Consider the following 16,249-nt stretch of genomic DNA (forward strand, 5'->3'; position numbering starts at 1 on the left):
TTTATAAATCACAGGTGAAACTTTGAATGTATTTCAAAGGTGATGGGAAGCCATTGGAGAATTTTAAGCTAAAAGTTGTATAGAATTTCAGTTAGATAAGATTGATATGTCCCAAAACCTTCTGTATAGTATATTGCCTATAGTTATTAGTCAAAAATATGTCATTATGCACTTTAAAATATTTTAGGAAGGAGTAGTTCATAATTAAATGTTCTTAACACACACACAGACACAAGACCCCAACAAGTGCAAAAAATGTAAACAGATAGAAACCCAAAGAAAGCAAGAAAAATTTTGGAGCTGTTGGATATATTAGTACCTGGATTATGGTGATGGTATTATGGGGTATATGCATATGTCCAAATTCATTAGAATGCATGAAGTATGCACAATTTTTGTATATCAACTATCAATGAATATTAAAAATAAACAAGGATCAGTAGAAAAGCTGCTATGCTTAATAAATATGTATGATGTACACAGAATAAAAATTAAGTTAAATAGTATTACTCTGATATTTGTTTGTAATTTGGCTAAAGGTAGTAAAGAACAGAAGAGATAGTTAGGTTGTTGCAAAATTTAGCTCACATTATGTGACTCGAACCATCAGGAGAAAACAATCATGTGACATTGCTTGTATAGTATGGATCAATTTTCATTTTTTTCCAGACATTTAGTGATCCCTTCCAATTCAGCAAATATTTAAAAGCATCCTATTAAAATTTTTCTCCCTTTTTTATATCATCATTATTTTTCTGGTTGTGATGATTGTGAAACTTTTATTATGTTGTTGTTGAATCAGCTGCAATGTCTTCTAATTTTTATACTTTTTTTTTTACATTGGTTATATATATTTCAAGAAATATTTAAATACACAAAGGAAGCATGCAATGTTTAAGAGAAGACATGAACATTGTTGGTGGCTTATGTAATGGAGAATCCAGTGTCCTTCAGGAAACTGAAGATACTCAAAGGTTGCTCCCCAATTTCTATTAACAACACTCTAAAAATGAACATTTCCATTTGATACAAATATACAAATTTAAAATGTGTGCAGTTCAGAATGGCCTACCATTTTTAGATTGCTTATGTGCCCGAAAATATATAGTCAATAAAAAAATACCAGAGAGGTGTGGACAAAAGGCTCTCTGGATCTGTACAGCAAAAATGAACATCACTTGAATAGGTAGCGATTTGTGGTAGAAGTGGCATCCTTGGCATCAAGAAGCACTAGAAGATGGCAAGTCACAAATCTGGTGATGGAGGAAAAGATGTGTAGTAAGGCCCATTTTCCCTGGCATCATATTCAAGGACAAAGGGAGGAAAGTCAATCTGTTCTGGTGATATGGCAGAAAATAGCTGGTGCAGGCTGTCCACATGGTGGATTTTGTCCTTCAGTCCTGAGACAGAAAAGGTGGTGAAAAACCATGTTGATACCTTTGAACGAAAAGTTGGATGAACAAAATAAACAGCCTTCAAATTCCTCTTGTACTTGACATCAACAACATCGTAGAGTTTCTTCAGGAATTCAGAGTCCAGGTGATTGTATTCGCTGGTCAGTGTGTGAAAATATACTAGAACATATTCCTTCACAGCAATGTGATCCATTACATGGATAAAATATAAGAGAGCCTTGTCCATATCTATCAATGTTACAGGAATGTTTCTTCCAACTACCACCATCACTGTACGACCACAGTTATCCACACCTATTTGGTATAAGGCTTTCAAAGAAGCAATATCAGACAGATCCTCAGATCTTGCTTGACGTAACCAGCGATTATAATTTCTTTGATGCTGCTTCTGTAGGGCTGCTTCGGATAATTGTCCCTGAAGGATTAGTTTTCTTTGCTTATCAATATCTCCTTCCATTTGAGCGAAAGCATGAGAGCCAATGAAAGACAGATCGACTCCCAAGCCTTTATCCTCCTCTTCTTGGTTGTCCTCTGGAGCACCAGGTTTTTCACTTATTCTAATCTGCCGTTCAGGTACCACAGGCTCCCCTTCTGCATTTCCAATATCTGCAGGTAGGTATGGCAATGATCGACTCTCTTCCTTTAGTGACCTTGGGAAGTACAGAGGTAGCAGCTTTTGGAAGTAGCCTCTTCAAGTTCAGAGACAGCAAATACTACTTTTTCAATGGTTTCCCCATGAATCTCCAGAAACTGTCTTACAGTACGAAGTGCTATGTGTGTTGCATCCTCTAAAGGATAACCTCGTTTTGCAGAATTGATGACACAGAATCCAACAGAAGACATTGACTGCTCTCTGTTCAGCAACCTTTAAGTTTCTGTAGGTCCTCTTTCAAATCAGGCCCTGCAAGCATGAAGATACTTTCTGACACAGGATTTTTATCTGTGAGACTTTCATTGCTGGTATTCACAATAGCTGTACAGTTCAGTAATGCTACATCTCCTTTCCAAAGAACCACTTTTCCATTGATATCCTTATTATAAAGAAAAGGTGATCTAATAGTATCTTCCTGAAATGTTTCAGCTGCAATATCAGAAGAATTTAATTCATTTTCACATGAGTCGCCCCAATTTAGTAGTGTATCCACGTCCACAAACTGGGAAGGTGCTCCCAAAGGATCCATGGAATGGGAACTTCAGCTTGTCTTTTCCCAAATTCCTCAGCAATTCAATATTCCCTGGAGACTTAAGAGCACTCCGGCGGTCCCATCCGGGCGGCGGTGGGGCGGGTTAAACTCCTCGTAGAAAGCTGCCGAATGACATCTCCTGACAGTCCTCAGCAAGAGCGCGGTGGTTAAGACCAAAGTCCTTATACATTTCTTACATTACTCTTTCATGTATTTTTTTTTCTTTTTGTTCCACTTTCAGGAACAATTCTTCAATTTTATATTTGAATAATTCAGTTGAATTTTAATTCCTGACCTTATAATATTACGTATTTATATCTAGAAATATAGATATCTATGATACCTAAAACAAAGACAAAAAACTGCATATGGGTACATAAATTATTACAAAATGCTTATATGTAAGCACTAAGAGATTTTCATTTTTTAAATTTACTTTTCTATACCATAGCATTGTTTAATAGAACAATACTTTCTCTTGGTCTTCTAAGGAAATCAATGAACTTTTCAAAAGTTTTCCTTTCATATTAGAGTTATTCACAATTTTTCCTCTTTCTGTTAAGTTTTTTCTTCCATGCTTCCATTGTGTGTTACTTTTAACTATCTGCTTATACTTAAGAATTGGGAACTGAAGTGTTGGGGATGTAGCTCAGTGGTAGAGTGCTTGCCTAGCAACCATGAGGCCCTGGGTTCAATTTCCCAGGAATGAAAAATTAAGTAAATAAGAAACATGAGAAAGTATAAAAGCAAAATAAAGGGTGGGCACTACAAAGGTATTTGGAAGTTTTGAACTAATATGTTACACTTGTAAAGTATGAGTATAACTGTAGTATGACTAGGCTGGCTTCTTTACATCTTTCTTTAGAGGTCAGCCATCTTTCTTTAGGGGTTAGGAAATCTGGAGTATACATGAAAGACACATGAAGAAAGAGAGCTGTGTGCCAGCACTCACCTTGTAAACACACGCCCAACCCCTCTACTTTTGGTTTACCACCCCACCTAGAACTGTGGCTGTCATCTTGTGTTCTGAAATCCTACTTCGGAGAAGCTTGAATGGGGATATGATTGCTTCTTTACAGACTCCCAAGCAATTCTTTTTCTTTTTTTTTCTTACACTTTTCCCTCCATTCCCAGAAGTAGTTGATGCCAAAATCACACTTTATTTATTTGAGAGATTTGAATATGTATTCTGTATCCAATGGCATTTCAGTTTTTCTCACTACCATTTTAGGACTCAGCTTCTTTAGATATATTCTTTCTGTTGTCTACAGATGTATAGTTCCCAATATTTGTTGCATTTTGTCTTTTTTTTTCCTTCTTTTTCCTTTTTGGGATATCATAAAGATGTCTTTCATTTTCATTTTAGAAATAAAAGTGAAAGTGTTTTTTACTTCACTATCTCTACTCAGAGTACATTAAAATGAGTTTAAAATTAATTTAAAAATTCACATAGTTGTTTTATATTATCAGTGTTAATTGGTGGAGTTAGGATTCTTATCAAATCAGGGTGACTCAAAATCTTTGGCTCTTCCTGTTCCTTACTGTCTTCTCAGTTATTGCCTTGTTTACAGTGGACAGAATGCAATTGTTTTGTTCATTTGCCAGGGATGCTCCATGGCTTATCACAGTCCCACCTGTCCTGCACACATCCTATTGACTGTCTTCTCACCCTTACAAGCAGACAAGTCTGCAAATCTCCACTTTCCAATTAGTCAAGTTAATGAAGCTCTTTAAAGAAATCCATAAAGTTACCTCCATGGTCCTGACATTTAGTAACTGCTGGATAATGGTCTCTAGGCACCTTCTCCATTAAAATATTGTATTTTGAATCCTGAATTGCTGAATCTGAGACTTCCTTACAATGAAAGGAAATAGGATCCCTTAAAGCATCCCAAACCCCGGGAGAAACACCGAAATGGCACTCTGAACAGTCAGGTCAACTAAAAGGCCACCCTTAGTGCAATTGCCTTCTGCCAGGAAATCTGTAGCTTTCTGAGTGAGGCATAGTAGTTGGAGTAGAAACAAAGGAGGCAGAGAATGAGCCTGGAGCTAAGGCTTATGCTAAGCAAAACAAGGCCATGATAAAATGATGATTTAATAGGGTAAAAAGGACTGGACTCCTCAAAACCCAGACCAATGTCACCTGTTGCTGTTTTAACTTGCTCCCCTTTGTAATAGGGATGTTTTCTTACTTTCTATTCAGTTTTGTGATAATATTCAAATGTGAGTTAGAGTGGGAATATTCTATGCATATGGAAGGAATTAAAAATCGACTTGGTAATGTTGACCCTGAAGATGAATAGCACTTATAGGCAAGGTAAATCACATTTCAAGTATCTCCACCACAATTTGAAGGCATTTTTTGTTCCCCTAAACCAACAGACCTTTCCATCACATATCCTGCCCCAAAAGTATGGCTTGCTGAAAATTGACTTTGATTTTTCATTTTGATCACTCATCTGGTCATTTAATGCATTTATCCATCTGGTTTATGCTGTATTCATCTAAAGCTATTTATGGCAAATTATATATAAACATTCTTTAGTATCTTAGAGCTACACATATATTTTTATTCCATTATTTTATAAGAAATTACGACAAGTCAATGAGTATGCCACCTCCTGCTATTTAATACCTATGTCGATGCTACATATTTCCATTCATTTCTTCCTATTAATATTTACTGATCCCTAGTAATGTTCCAGACACAGGATTAGGTACTGCTGCAGGAAGAAAATATTATCCTGAATTAGCGTATCACTGAGGGGAAAGAGACAAAATTCCTCTGTATTCCACATCCCATGATTCCACCACGTCAACAGTGGAAACAGAATTCAGGAACATGCACCCTACAAACCAGAAGAAGAAAACATTGTAACTTTTACTTCATAGCATGTATTTTTTGAGGTTGGAAGTAGTCTTAGAGGATGGATAGACATGGAGAAGAAACTTCTGTGTCTTCCCAGAAACAAATCATCTTGAGCCAAGTGCTAAGTGGCATAGGGTTAAGACATTTAGTCAATGTTCCTGGCTAACTAAAGCTGCTATCAACTCCATGCAACTCCATTGATACTGGCACTTAAACCAATTCCTCCTGTACTTGGAAATTACTGAATCACCATTTGTGATCTTCAAAATCTATTTTAAAACATTAGTCCCTTTACTTTTGTTTTGCTAATAGCATGATGAAACAAAGACATGCCTCAATAAAATAATAATATATTTACTTTTCTTTCAGTATACATTTTGAGTTGCCTATTATGTGATGGGCAGTGATCTTAGTACTCTTTTAAAATTTTATTGGTCTTTTTCAGTTATATATGACAGCAGAATCCATTCTGATATAATTATCCACATGGAATATACTGTATTTTATTCAGAGGTGCCACAGTAGCAGACAGCCACCAATCTCTATGCTACTATAAAGAAGCCTCTGTGGTGGGGAGCAGGTGCTCAGCATTCCCTAGCTGTCAGCAATAGCCCTATACCCTGCACCCTGACAACCTAAAAAAAATAGTCATCAGATTCAGCACAGCACCTTCCAAGCATGCAGACGCAGGCTTCTGGGCTGATAAACAATCACAGGCTGGCAAGAACTATAGCAACAGGGAAGTAACTCTATAACCCATCACCTTAAAGTGGATCCATAGCTGTAAGTCCGGGAGTTTCCAGCTAATTCAATTATCATTCAGACAGATGAACTCAAAGAAGGAATTTTCTGAGGACAATCCATGCAGCCAGTGGAGAACCTCATGTGTACATAACAGAACAATACACAAAGGGGTGTGTAGAGGAGCGCACCACAGATACTAGCCACCACCCCATGTTCCCAGATACAAGTCCACCAACCTGTGACATATGCCCTTCAAAGTAGGTAGCAGCCATATTTTCAACTTGGATTTCCACACCCCACATATTCCAGAATATACACTGGGGAGCCTACACTAGATTCAACAGGGCTGGATTCATTTCCCTTCAGGAGGACACACATAGCAAAGGAAACCATCAGCAATGTGAAGAGAGAGCCTACAGAGTGGAAGAAAATCTTTGCCACTCATACTTCAAATAGAGCACTAATTTCCAGAATATATAAAGAACTCAAAAAACTTTACACCAAGCAATTGGAAACAGATCAAACACCTAGGAATTATATCAGAAACTTTGCAACTAGTCGAGGAAAACAGGTTCAATAACCCCACATATTTGTGCAGGCATCAACTTCCTTAAGACACTTAAAGCTCTTGAGGTAAAACCAAATATCAAGTGGAATAAAATCAAACAATTGAAAGCATGAAAAGAAAGTCTACAGAACAGATTTTTTCCAGCTATTCCTATGACAGGGGATTGATATCCAGAATAAATAAATAACTCAAAAATTTAACACCAAAAATTAAATTAAAAAAAAAAAACACTCAATAAATGGGCAATAGAAATAAAGACATTTCCCAAAAGAAATATTAGGTGCCAAAAAATGTGAAAAAAATGTTTAACACCTCCAGCAATCAGGGAAATACAAATTAAAACTACACTGAGATTTCATCTCACTGTATTTAGAATGCCAATCATCAAGAAGGGAAATAATAATAAATTCTGGTGAGGACATGGAGAAAAAGGTATACTCATACATTGTTGGTAGGCCTTTGAATTAGTACAACCACTTTGGAAGGTAATATGGAGATTCCTCAGAGAACTACCAATGTAACCACCATATGACCCAGCTATCCCATTCCTTGGTATTTATCCAAAAGAATTAAAATCAACATATTATAGTAATATAGGCAAATCAATGTTATAGCAGTGCAATTCAAAACAGCTAAGTTATGGAACCAGCTGAGATACCCTTAAACAGATTAATGAATAAAGAATTTTGATATATCACAATGGAGTTTTACTCAGTCATTAAAAAAAAATCATTTCATTTGTATGTAAATTGATGGAACCGGAGAACATTTTGCTAAGTGAAATAAGTCAGATTCAAAGTCAAAGGTTGAATACATTTTCTCAGATGTAGATGCTAGTGTAAAAGAAGGGGAAAAATGGGGCAAGAAAATTAAAGAGAGATCAGTAGAATACAGGAAGGTGAAAGGGGAGGGAGGAGAGCCAGGAAAACTGAGGAACTGTGTGAAATGAAATTGATCAAATCAAGCTATGTACATGTATGAACATGTAAATTATCTTTATTTATTTCTATAATGCATCAATTTATAAACAATAATAGCACTAAAAGAATTTAGGGACCCAGGTTCTAAGGAGAGGCAAATCTTGGGTAGTTAGTCAGCCATGAATGGGCCACGAAGGGCCATTGAAAACCACAGGGTATCTGACATACAAGCGCCAGGAAGGTAGGGGATTAATATGTTAAACCTCCCTCAGCCACAGTTATATCCTCTTAAGAAAAATATTGTTTCCAAATCACGCCACACCCTAACAGTTGGCCTGGATACTCATTTATCACACCAACTATCAGCAGCCTTAATCACGCTGGCAACTGAAACATCAACACCCTCACAAATAAATGTTTGCTGAGGACTCTTCAAAGAGTAATAAACCAATTAAAGGCACAGGATTTTGAGGCATAAAAACAGCAGGACTCAATTTCCTCTCTGGGAACCACAGTATCTCTTTGAAGAGGTCTATGTAGTTCTTATGCTGTCAGTCAAAAGTCCCCAATACAACTGGAGGACAGAGAGGCAAGCTGTTCCTCTTGTCTTTGAGAAGACCCTCTCTTTCCCAGGAGAATGTCCCCTTTTCCTCTTTCTCATCCCTTTGAAGAAGCTCATGTCTATTCCTCTGAGGGAAAAAAATGATAAATAAGTAGAAAGAAGACTAGCAGAGTAGGGGGAGTGAAACAAGGGGAGGGAGGAAAAGAGGAAGAACTAGGAACTTAAAGGGAGCATATTATATTCTATGCTTATATGATTATGTCAAAATGAATGGCTTTATTATGTATGATTTTAATGTACTAATAAAAACATTTTTCGAAATGTTTTGAGAGGTATTAGATATTTTGTAGAATGTTTTCCAAGTGGATTTATTTGATGCATTTCCCCTGACTGCTTTGGTGTTATGGTCTTTAGGAAGGAAGAACAGCTGAAAAGTGTCAATCCTATGAAGTACACGTTATCAACATGACTTCTGTTTGTCTTAGTCACTGGGTTTGCTCATGATTTTCAGGTTTTTCCATTCTAAAGTTATTCTATATCCTTTTCTCCATACTGTATTCTTTGGAAGGATGTCAAAATGTAGAAATCACTCGAGAAGTGGAGGTTTTCTTTCTTGAGAGTGGAATGTATGGGTAAAATATTTGGCATTGTTCTGCACAAGAAATTTGTCTGTTTTTCCATATTTACTTATTCAATCATTTACTTATATCAGTATGGTATTATGAATATTTATTTTGTACTATATGTTATAATCCAATGCGGCCTCCCCTCTTGAAGTGGACCTTTAGAAACTCTCTAAATTGACCATCAGAAACTATTTCATTTGTACCTGAAATGTTACATCAGTGTGACTTTTGAGAACTTCCTGTTTTTCTGGTACTATGAGATGTTCCAGACTCATCTTGAGTATTTCTTGATCCAATTCTAGAGCAAGCCAGTTTTTCTAAGCAGCTTTATTTCCTTTATTGGAGAACATAATTAGAAACCAGGATCTAGGCACAACGTATGCACATTGTCACTGGGCAGTTGTTACTTCTAGGCTCTTACATTTTATAAAATAAATAAAATATCTCATAAACTTACCAAGTGGAATGTATGCACACATATTTTTAAATATTTCCATGAATATTCTTTTGTAACAATATTAAGATAAATAGGAGTTCTTTAGTGATAATCTTCATACACAGTAGTTACCCTAGCCTTTTCTCCATGCTGATCTGTACCTTCCCTTTCCAATGGGAAGACCTCTGCCTTCCACAATACACAATTAATTTAAAAAGTATTTAACTCCAGAATAAATAAATAATACTCTTAGAAAGTAGTTCTGGAAGAAGGAAGTGTCCACTTGGTTAGCCAAAGCAACACTGAAGAAGTACACATTTGATTAGTCAAGACGGCAGGAAAAAATCTCAGTGAGTTGGTAGAAATGGAACCCAAAGTGGAGCAGATGAAGAATAAAACTGGAGATAAGAATTGGGTGCTATTTAATATAGTGAAATTTTTCAAACAATATTTACTATAAAAATGAGGAAATACATAGAGGGTGATACAGGAGAACATGCACTAATATGAGAGGGTATACAGAGAAGAGAGAGTTTTGCAGGTGCCTTTCCTTGACCTTTAGTAAATATAGAGTCCTTCTGTGGCTTCCCTCAGAGATACCCAATAGAACACTGCTTTAAACTCTACCTCTGAATTCACGAATTTATTTCAAATACTAAACCAATGTCTACCACAGTATGGTGTCTACCTAGTGTTCCTCATTTTGCCCTCTGAAACAACTTAAAATGAAGTTGAGTCTTTTGACTAGTATTTTTCCATTATAAATCATCATCTTTCTGGTTAAGGGTTAAGGGACCCAAAAGGAGAATTTCTTCTCATCATTTTTTGTCTTCTGTGCTAAATTCTTTCCATTGTCTTCTTTCCATTGTATCACTTTTTCTAAGCTTAACCCTATGAAAAAGTGTGTGACTGTAAAAATATTCTGAACCAATAAACAAAGTTGAAATGCAGCGCATAAGAATTTTGAAGCATAGGCTATAATTCCTGTGTCTGTGATGTCCATGCACCATGATAAAGAGGACTAACATTTGCTCAGGGTAAAGGGGTCTGATGTCTCATAACTATGTTACATTTGGTCTTCATCATAACCCTATAAGACAATGTGTTACAGTCAAATTTCAGATAAGAAAACTGAGGTTCAAAAATATCTAATACATGTTATATTTGGACACCTTGTCTGAACTCCAGATTTCAATACTCTAAAGATTCATTGGATTGCTGATAACTCATGCACCCAATAAAGATTTCTGCTGAAAAGTAGTAGTAGTTGTAATAGGAATCATTTAATATAACCAGCAGTCTGATTTCCATATAAATGGAGTACTACTGGGTTGTTAAGAAAAATGTGTGTATGTTTGTGCATGTGTGTGTGTGTGTGTGTGTGTGTGCGCATATCATTCCCAAAATTCAAAAGTAACAAAATGAGAATTTATACTTTTTCTGACAGAAATAATCTTAAATTCTTTTTGCTATATCATGTTTTTGTCTTTATTATAGGAATATACTCAAGTGGATTTAACAACTTAACATTCACTCAATTAAAATTCAGCCCAGAAATCTCAGTCACTATTAAGAAACTTGTTATATTTTTATTAACTCAAAGCAAATGATAAAGTATGATCTTCATATTCAAGTGATATTCTAGATATGATTGAAAATAAATGTACACTTGAACAAGTTTGTATAGTCCCACAGTGTTTCTTCTCTCTTCTATTTCAGAAGTTTTATTTGTTTGCTTTAGTTTTCACATAGGAATAAAAACAGTGATCTTGTCTTTTGTGTCTGGCTTATTTTTCCTTAAAATGATGACCTCTGGTTCTATCCATTTTCCTGGAAATAATTTCTTTCTTCTTTATGATTGAATAAGATTGCATTGTGTACACATATCCTACTTTATCTTATTTTTGATCCTTTTTACTATCATCTAGCAGATATCTGGCTCACAGTTGGTACTCACTAAATACAAGTATAATGAAGAGACTTTTACCAACAGTCACTCTCATAGAAAATTGACATGAGAATTCTTACAAAAGAATGTCATTCTCCTTATTAAAAGTAATTCTACAAAAGAATATCATTCTCCTTGTTAAAATTAATCCATTATGACCTACATGATCTAATACCAACCTACTTTTCCAGTTTAATTTCTTGCCTTTTTCTCTCTCTCATGTTTTCAACAAATTTGTGAGGTAGGTACAGATACTTTCCTACTTTATAAATAAAAAAGCTGAACCTCAAATTTATTTTTTATGTTTTCCACCTGGGAAGCAACAGAACAAGGATTTGCACTCTAATTTTCTGCTTCAAAGTCTACTGCACTTTGCACTGCACTGTGGCTACCTTGGCTCCTTCCTTCAACTGCTCAATACATGTGCAGTGTTTGAGAGTTAGTGTAGGTTCTCTTAATTCATGGAGTCTTAAAACAACAGTACTCTAATCCAGAGAGACCACGTTATATCCTGAGAAAAGTAATGATTAGATAGGTCACTGTGGTATTCTCCCTACTACTTCTGATACTTTCCCTCTGTTTACATTTATTTTTATGCTAAGTTACTGTTCTGTAATTTTTCACGAGCTTCTATTATCTCCCTCCTATTAAGTTTTCTGTAAGCCAATATCTTAGCCCCTTACATCTAATTTAGTAGATGCTAGTCTGAAATTATTTCCACTGTGCCAACTTTCTATTCACATTGACTTATGAGGCATGTTTGGAAGCCAGAAGACATGGATAGATATATGCATGATAATAATCAATTAGATCAAGGTAGGAGGAGCAGGTGAGGAAGAAAGGCACAAAAGCTACCAATGTCAAAATTCCTCTATGTTTATCAATAATTCTATTTAAGCATAATTCAAACTGCATGTCAAGGGTTAAAGAGAAACATTTTTAATTGAAATTCTGGAGTTATAATTAAATATACTTACATTTGAACATGGGGAGATTTCTCCCTTTTGTTCTATTTTTGTTCTGTTTTGGATTGTACATATAGAGAAAAAGAGAAGTCCATTTTCCGATACTGTACTCAATATATCAAAATATATCTTATTTTTAAACTCTTTTATTATAAAAAGGCAATGTTCACTGTAAAAATTAAAAAGTAAATAGAATACATAGGGACACTAGGGAAAACAGCAGATTGGAGAAAGAGTGCACTTCCAGTATTCCTCAGTACCAGATATAAAAGTGGGAAACTGTTCCTCAGAGATGTTGATAAGAAAGGGAATTGACTGAAATTCAACATGAGACAGCAAAATAATCTTAGAGACACAGAAAGTTGGAAAATTTAAACAACATAAGAAGTTGTATACAAGAGATATGTCAGCCCACCGTAGAGGAAAGGAGGAGCACAGGCAGAGAGAGGGAAGTGTGGCAAGAAATAAATGGGTTGGGGGCAATGTGTGAAATAGAGAGGAAGACTGACTTTAGCTAACTAACAATGCATAAAGTTGTTGAATGAAATGCAATTAAAACAATTGGGCAAGGAGCAAAGAGTCCAAGTGGAATCAGCTCTAAGGAGGCAGGAATTATTTTTCGAGTACCTATGCAGTAAGGAGCAGAGGATAGTGATAGGAAATTCATAAAGGAATTTGCCAGCCTGATCCATAACTCACCCAGCATGCTTGAAACAGCACAGACAGAACTATACCCTGGGTAATACAGTCTGGGGATGCTGAGAAAAGGACTCCCTTTGTAGCTGATGTTATGGTTTGGATGTGAGGTGCCCCCCAAAAGCTTACAAGTGAGACAGTGAAAGACGGTTCAGAGAAGAAGTGATTGAGTTGTGAGAGTCTTAACCCAATCAGTGAATTAATTCCCTAATAGGGATTAACTGAGTGGAAACTGAAGGCAGGTAGTGTGTGGCTGGATGAGGTGGATATTGGAGACATGGCTTTGGGTAGGAATTTGTATCTGGTGAGTGGAGTCTCAGTCTCTCTCTGATCATGATGTGAACTGCTTCCCTCTGCCACCATGATGTTCTGCCTCACCTCTTAGCCCAAGGAATGGGGCCTGCTGTCTATGGACTGATACCTCTGAAACCATGAGCTCCCAAATAAAGTTTACCTTCCCTAAAGTTGTTCTGGTCAGATCTTCTAGTTGCAGCAGCAAAAGAGATGACTAAAATAGCTAGCATCACATATGAGCATCTAGGCAGATACCTGTAATGCATCCGATAGGCATGTCTATACTTTGGGTATCATCTTAATTAATTCACAACAATTAAGAAGGAATAAGTGAAGCCTGTCAAGATTTAGACTCTTCACCCTACAAGTGGAAATTTCAGGAGGTCTCTGAGTCCCAGACATCCAGCAGAGATCAGCATCTCCCCAGCAACTAGTGGGTGTGAACCCAATCTCAAATACCCACTGACAGAGTTCCAAGGGCCATTCAAAAGAAAACTCAAGCTACTGGTACTTCAAATTTAGAACTCAGCACCAGCCCATTGCAGCAGTATACCAGTTGTCCACACTCTCCAGTATATCCCATCCTATCCTGGGAGATAGGAAGCTCGACAATTACAAGCAGTGTTGGTTTCTAGTCACAATGGTTGGCAGGTTAGGCAGAACTACAAAGACAGGGACTTAACCCGCACTTCTTACTCAATGGTTATAGAGACCCCGAAATAAATTACAAAGAATGGCACATCAGTCAAGAGTTTTGATCTCCTCTGTGAAAGTAAGCCCCCTTTTTTTCCTCATTAAGAATTTTTTATCCCATTCACAATGAATTTTACATAATATTGGGAATTAATATACAAAGGAGGTGAAGGACCTCAACAAAACTACAGAACACTGAAGAGAGAAATTGAACACCTTTGAAAATGGACCGACCTCCAGTGTTTTTGAAAAGGCAGAATTTATACTGGCAAAATGGCCCTACCAAAAGTGTTGAGAGATTCAATGCAATCCACATAAAAATACCAGTGACGTTCTTCATAGAACTAGAAAAAGGAGTTCTAAAAGTCATTTGGAAAAATAGACCCAGAATAGTCAAAGCAATCCTGAACAAAAAGTGATTCAGAAAGCATCAAAATACCTAATCTCAAATTATAGTACAGAGCTATAGTAACAAAAACAGCATGGTAGTGCTATCAAAACAGACAAAAAGATCAATGGAATAGGTGAAATACCATTTCCATGAAAAAATAGAGATATTGATATAAATAGTTGTCTGAACTAGACAAAGAGTAAAAAAAAGGTTAGAGAAAAGGTAGCCTTTTTAACAACTGGTGCTGGGAAAACTGGATATCCAAAGTAGAAAAATGAAAATTGACCCCTATCTTTCACCCTGCACAAAAGTAAACTCAAAGTGGATCAAAGACCTAGGAATTAGAACATAAATTCTGCAACTGCTAGAATAAAATATAGGCCTAGCCTTCCAAGTGTTGACACAGTAACTAATTTTCTTAACAAGAATCTTAAAGCTCAAGAAATAAAACCAAAAATTAGTAAGTGGGATATCATCAAATTAAAGTTTGTTCACATCAAAGGAAATTATTAAGAATATGAAGGGAGAGACTGCAGAATAAGAAAAAAATATTTTCCATTTGCTGCTCAGAAACAGCAATAACATCCAAAATATATAGGGAACTCAAAAATTTTGACACAGCAAATACAAAACACTTGAATAAATGGGAAAAAGAACTAAATGGATATTTCTAAAAAGAAGAAAACCAGTTGGTCAACAAATACATGAAAAATGTTCAACATCTCTAGTGATCAGGAAAATGTGATTCAAAACTACATTGAGATTTCATCTCACTTCAGTCAGAATGGCAGTTATCAAAAATGCAAATAATAAGTGTTCGCAAGAATTTGGGGGAATAGGTACACTTATACATTTATTGTTGGGAATGCAAATTAATGTAACCACTCTGGAAATCACTATGAAGATCTCACAAAAAATTAGAAATGGAACCATGATAGGATGCCACTAACCTGCTCCTTGGTATATGTCTAAAAGTTCTTTAATCAGCACACTATAGAGATGCAACTACATCAATGCTTAGAGCCACACAATTCATAATAACCAAGCCATGGAACCAACCCATGTGCCCTTTAACAGATGAATGGATAAAAAATGACATTAAAGCATTTGAAGGTAGATGAATGGAACTGGAGACTATTCATGCTAAATGAAATAAGCCACAACCAGAAAGACAAAGGTCAAGTGTTTACTCTGACATGTGGAAATTTGTCCAACATAAGGAAGAAAAGGGGGTTCCATTTAAATAGAAGAAAGATCTGTGGAGTAGAGAAAGGCAATTGAGGAAGAGGGAGGAGAGATGGGATGAGTGAAGATCAGTGAAATAAATCTGACCTAATCTTCCTATGAACATATATGAATTTATCATAGTGAATCTTACCACTATGAATATCCATCCATAAGATGTTAATTTTAAAAACTAGAATAGCAGAACAGTAAGTAGAGTAGAGGGAAGGATGAAAAACCATATCAATGAATAAATAGAGATTTTGAAAAGAAAACAATCAGAACTCAGGGAAATAAAGATACGATGAATCAAATTACATAGAAAATAGAACTTCAGGCCTTGAAGACAGGTTACATGGACTTGAATACTCAACATGCAATAAAGGAAAAAAATAAAAGACTATGATCAGAATATACAAGATTTCTGGGAGAATATCAAGAAACAAGACCTTAAAGTCATTGGAATAGAAGACAACATGGAGATACACATTAAAGGCATTAAAAATTAATTATGACTCTTTTCCAAAATAAGTCACAATGCAAGTTTTGGCTAATGCCAAAAGATTAGAAATTAACAGTAAAAAATTATGCAAACTACATGAACTATACTTTTTTTAAAAAAATGAGAAATGGATGGAAGAAGAAATGGGATAAGAAAGGAAGAAATTCTTAGAAATAAATAAGAACACAGATGCAATATATCAAAATCTCTGG

General features: G+C 35.8%; 1 protein-coding gene and 1 long non-coding RNA gene across 2 annotated transcripts in view; both read right to left on the reverse strand.

Annotated features, from left to right (window-relative positions):
- The window catches only part of LOC306640574, a 399,125-nt gene that overhangs the window by 243,459 nt on the left and 139,417 nt on the right, over positions 1-16,249 (reverse strand). The window lies entirely within an intron of this gene.
- LOC306639957 (ganglioside-induced differentiation-associated protein 2-like) lies at positions 843-2,775 on the reverse strand. The gene is given in 3 exon segments (XM_079103652.1): positions 843-2,096; positions 2,099-2,275; positions 2,278-2,775. Coding segments are annotated over 3 exon segments (1,347 nt in total). The 5' UTR covers positions 2,597-2,775; the 3' UTR covers positions 843-1,245.

The sequence above is a fragment of the Sciurus vulgaris genome, assembly GCF_902686455.1.
Source record: "Sciurus vulgaris genome assembly, chromosome: 11".
Classification (NCBI taxonomy): domain Eukaryota; kingdom Metazoa; phylum Chordata; class Mammalia; order Rodentia; family Sciuridae; genus Sciurus; species Sciurus vulgaris.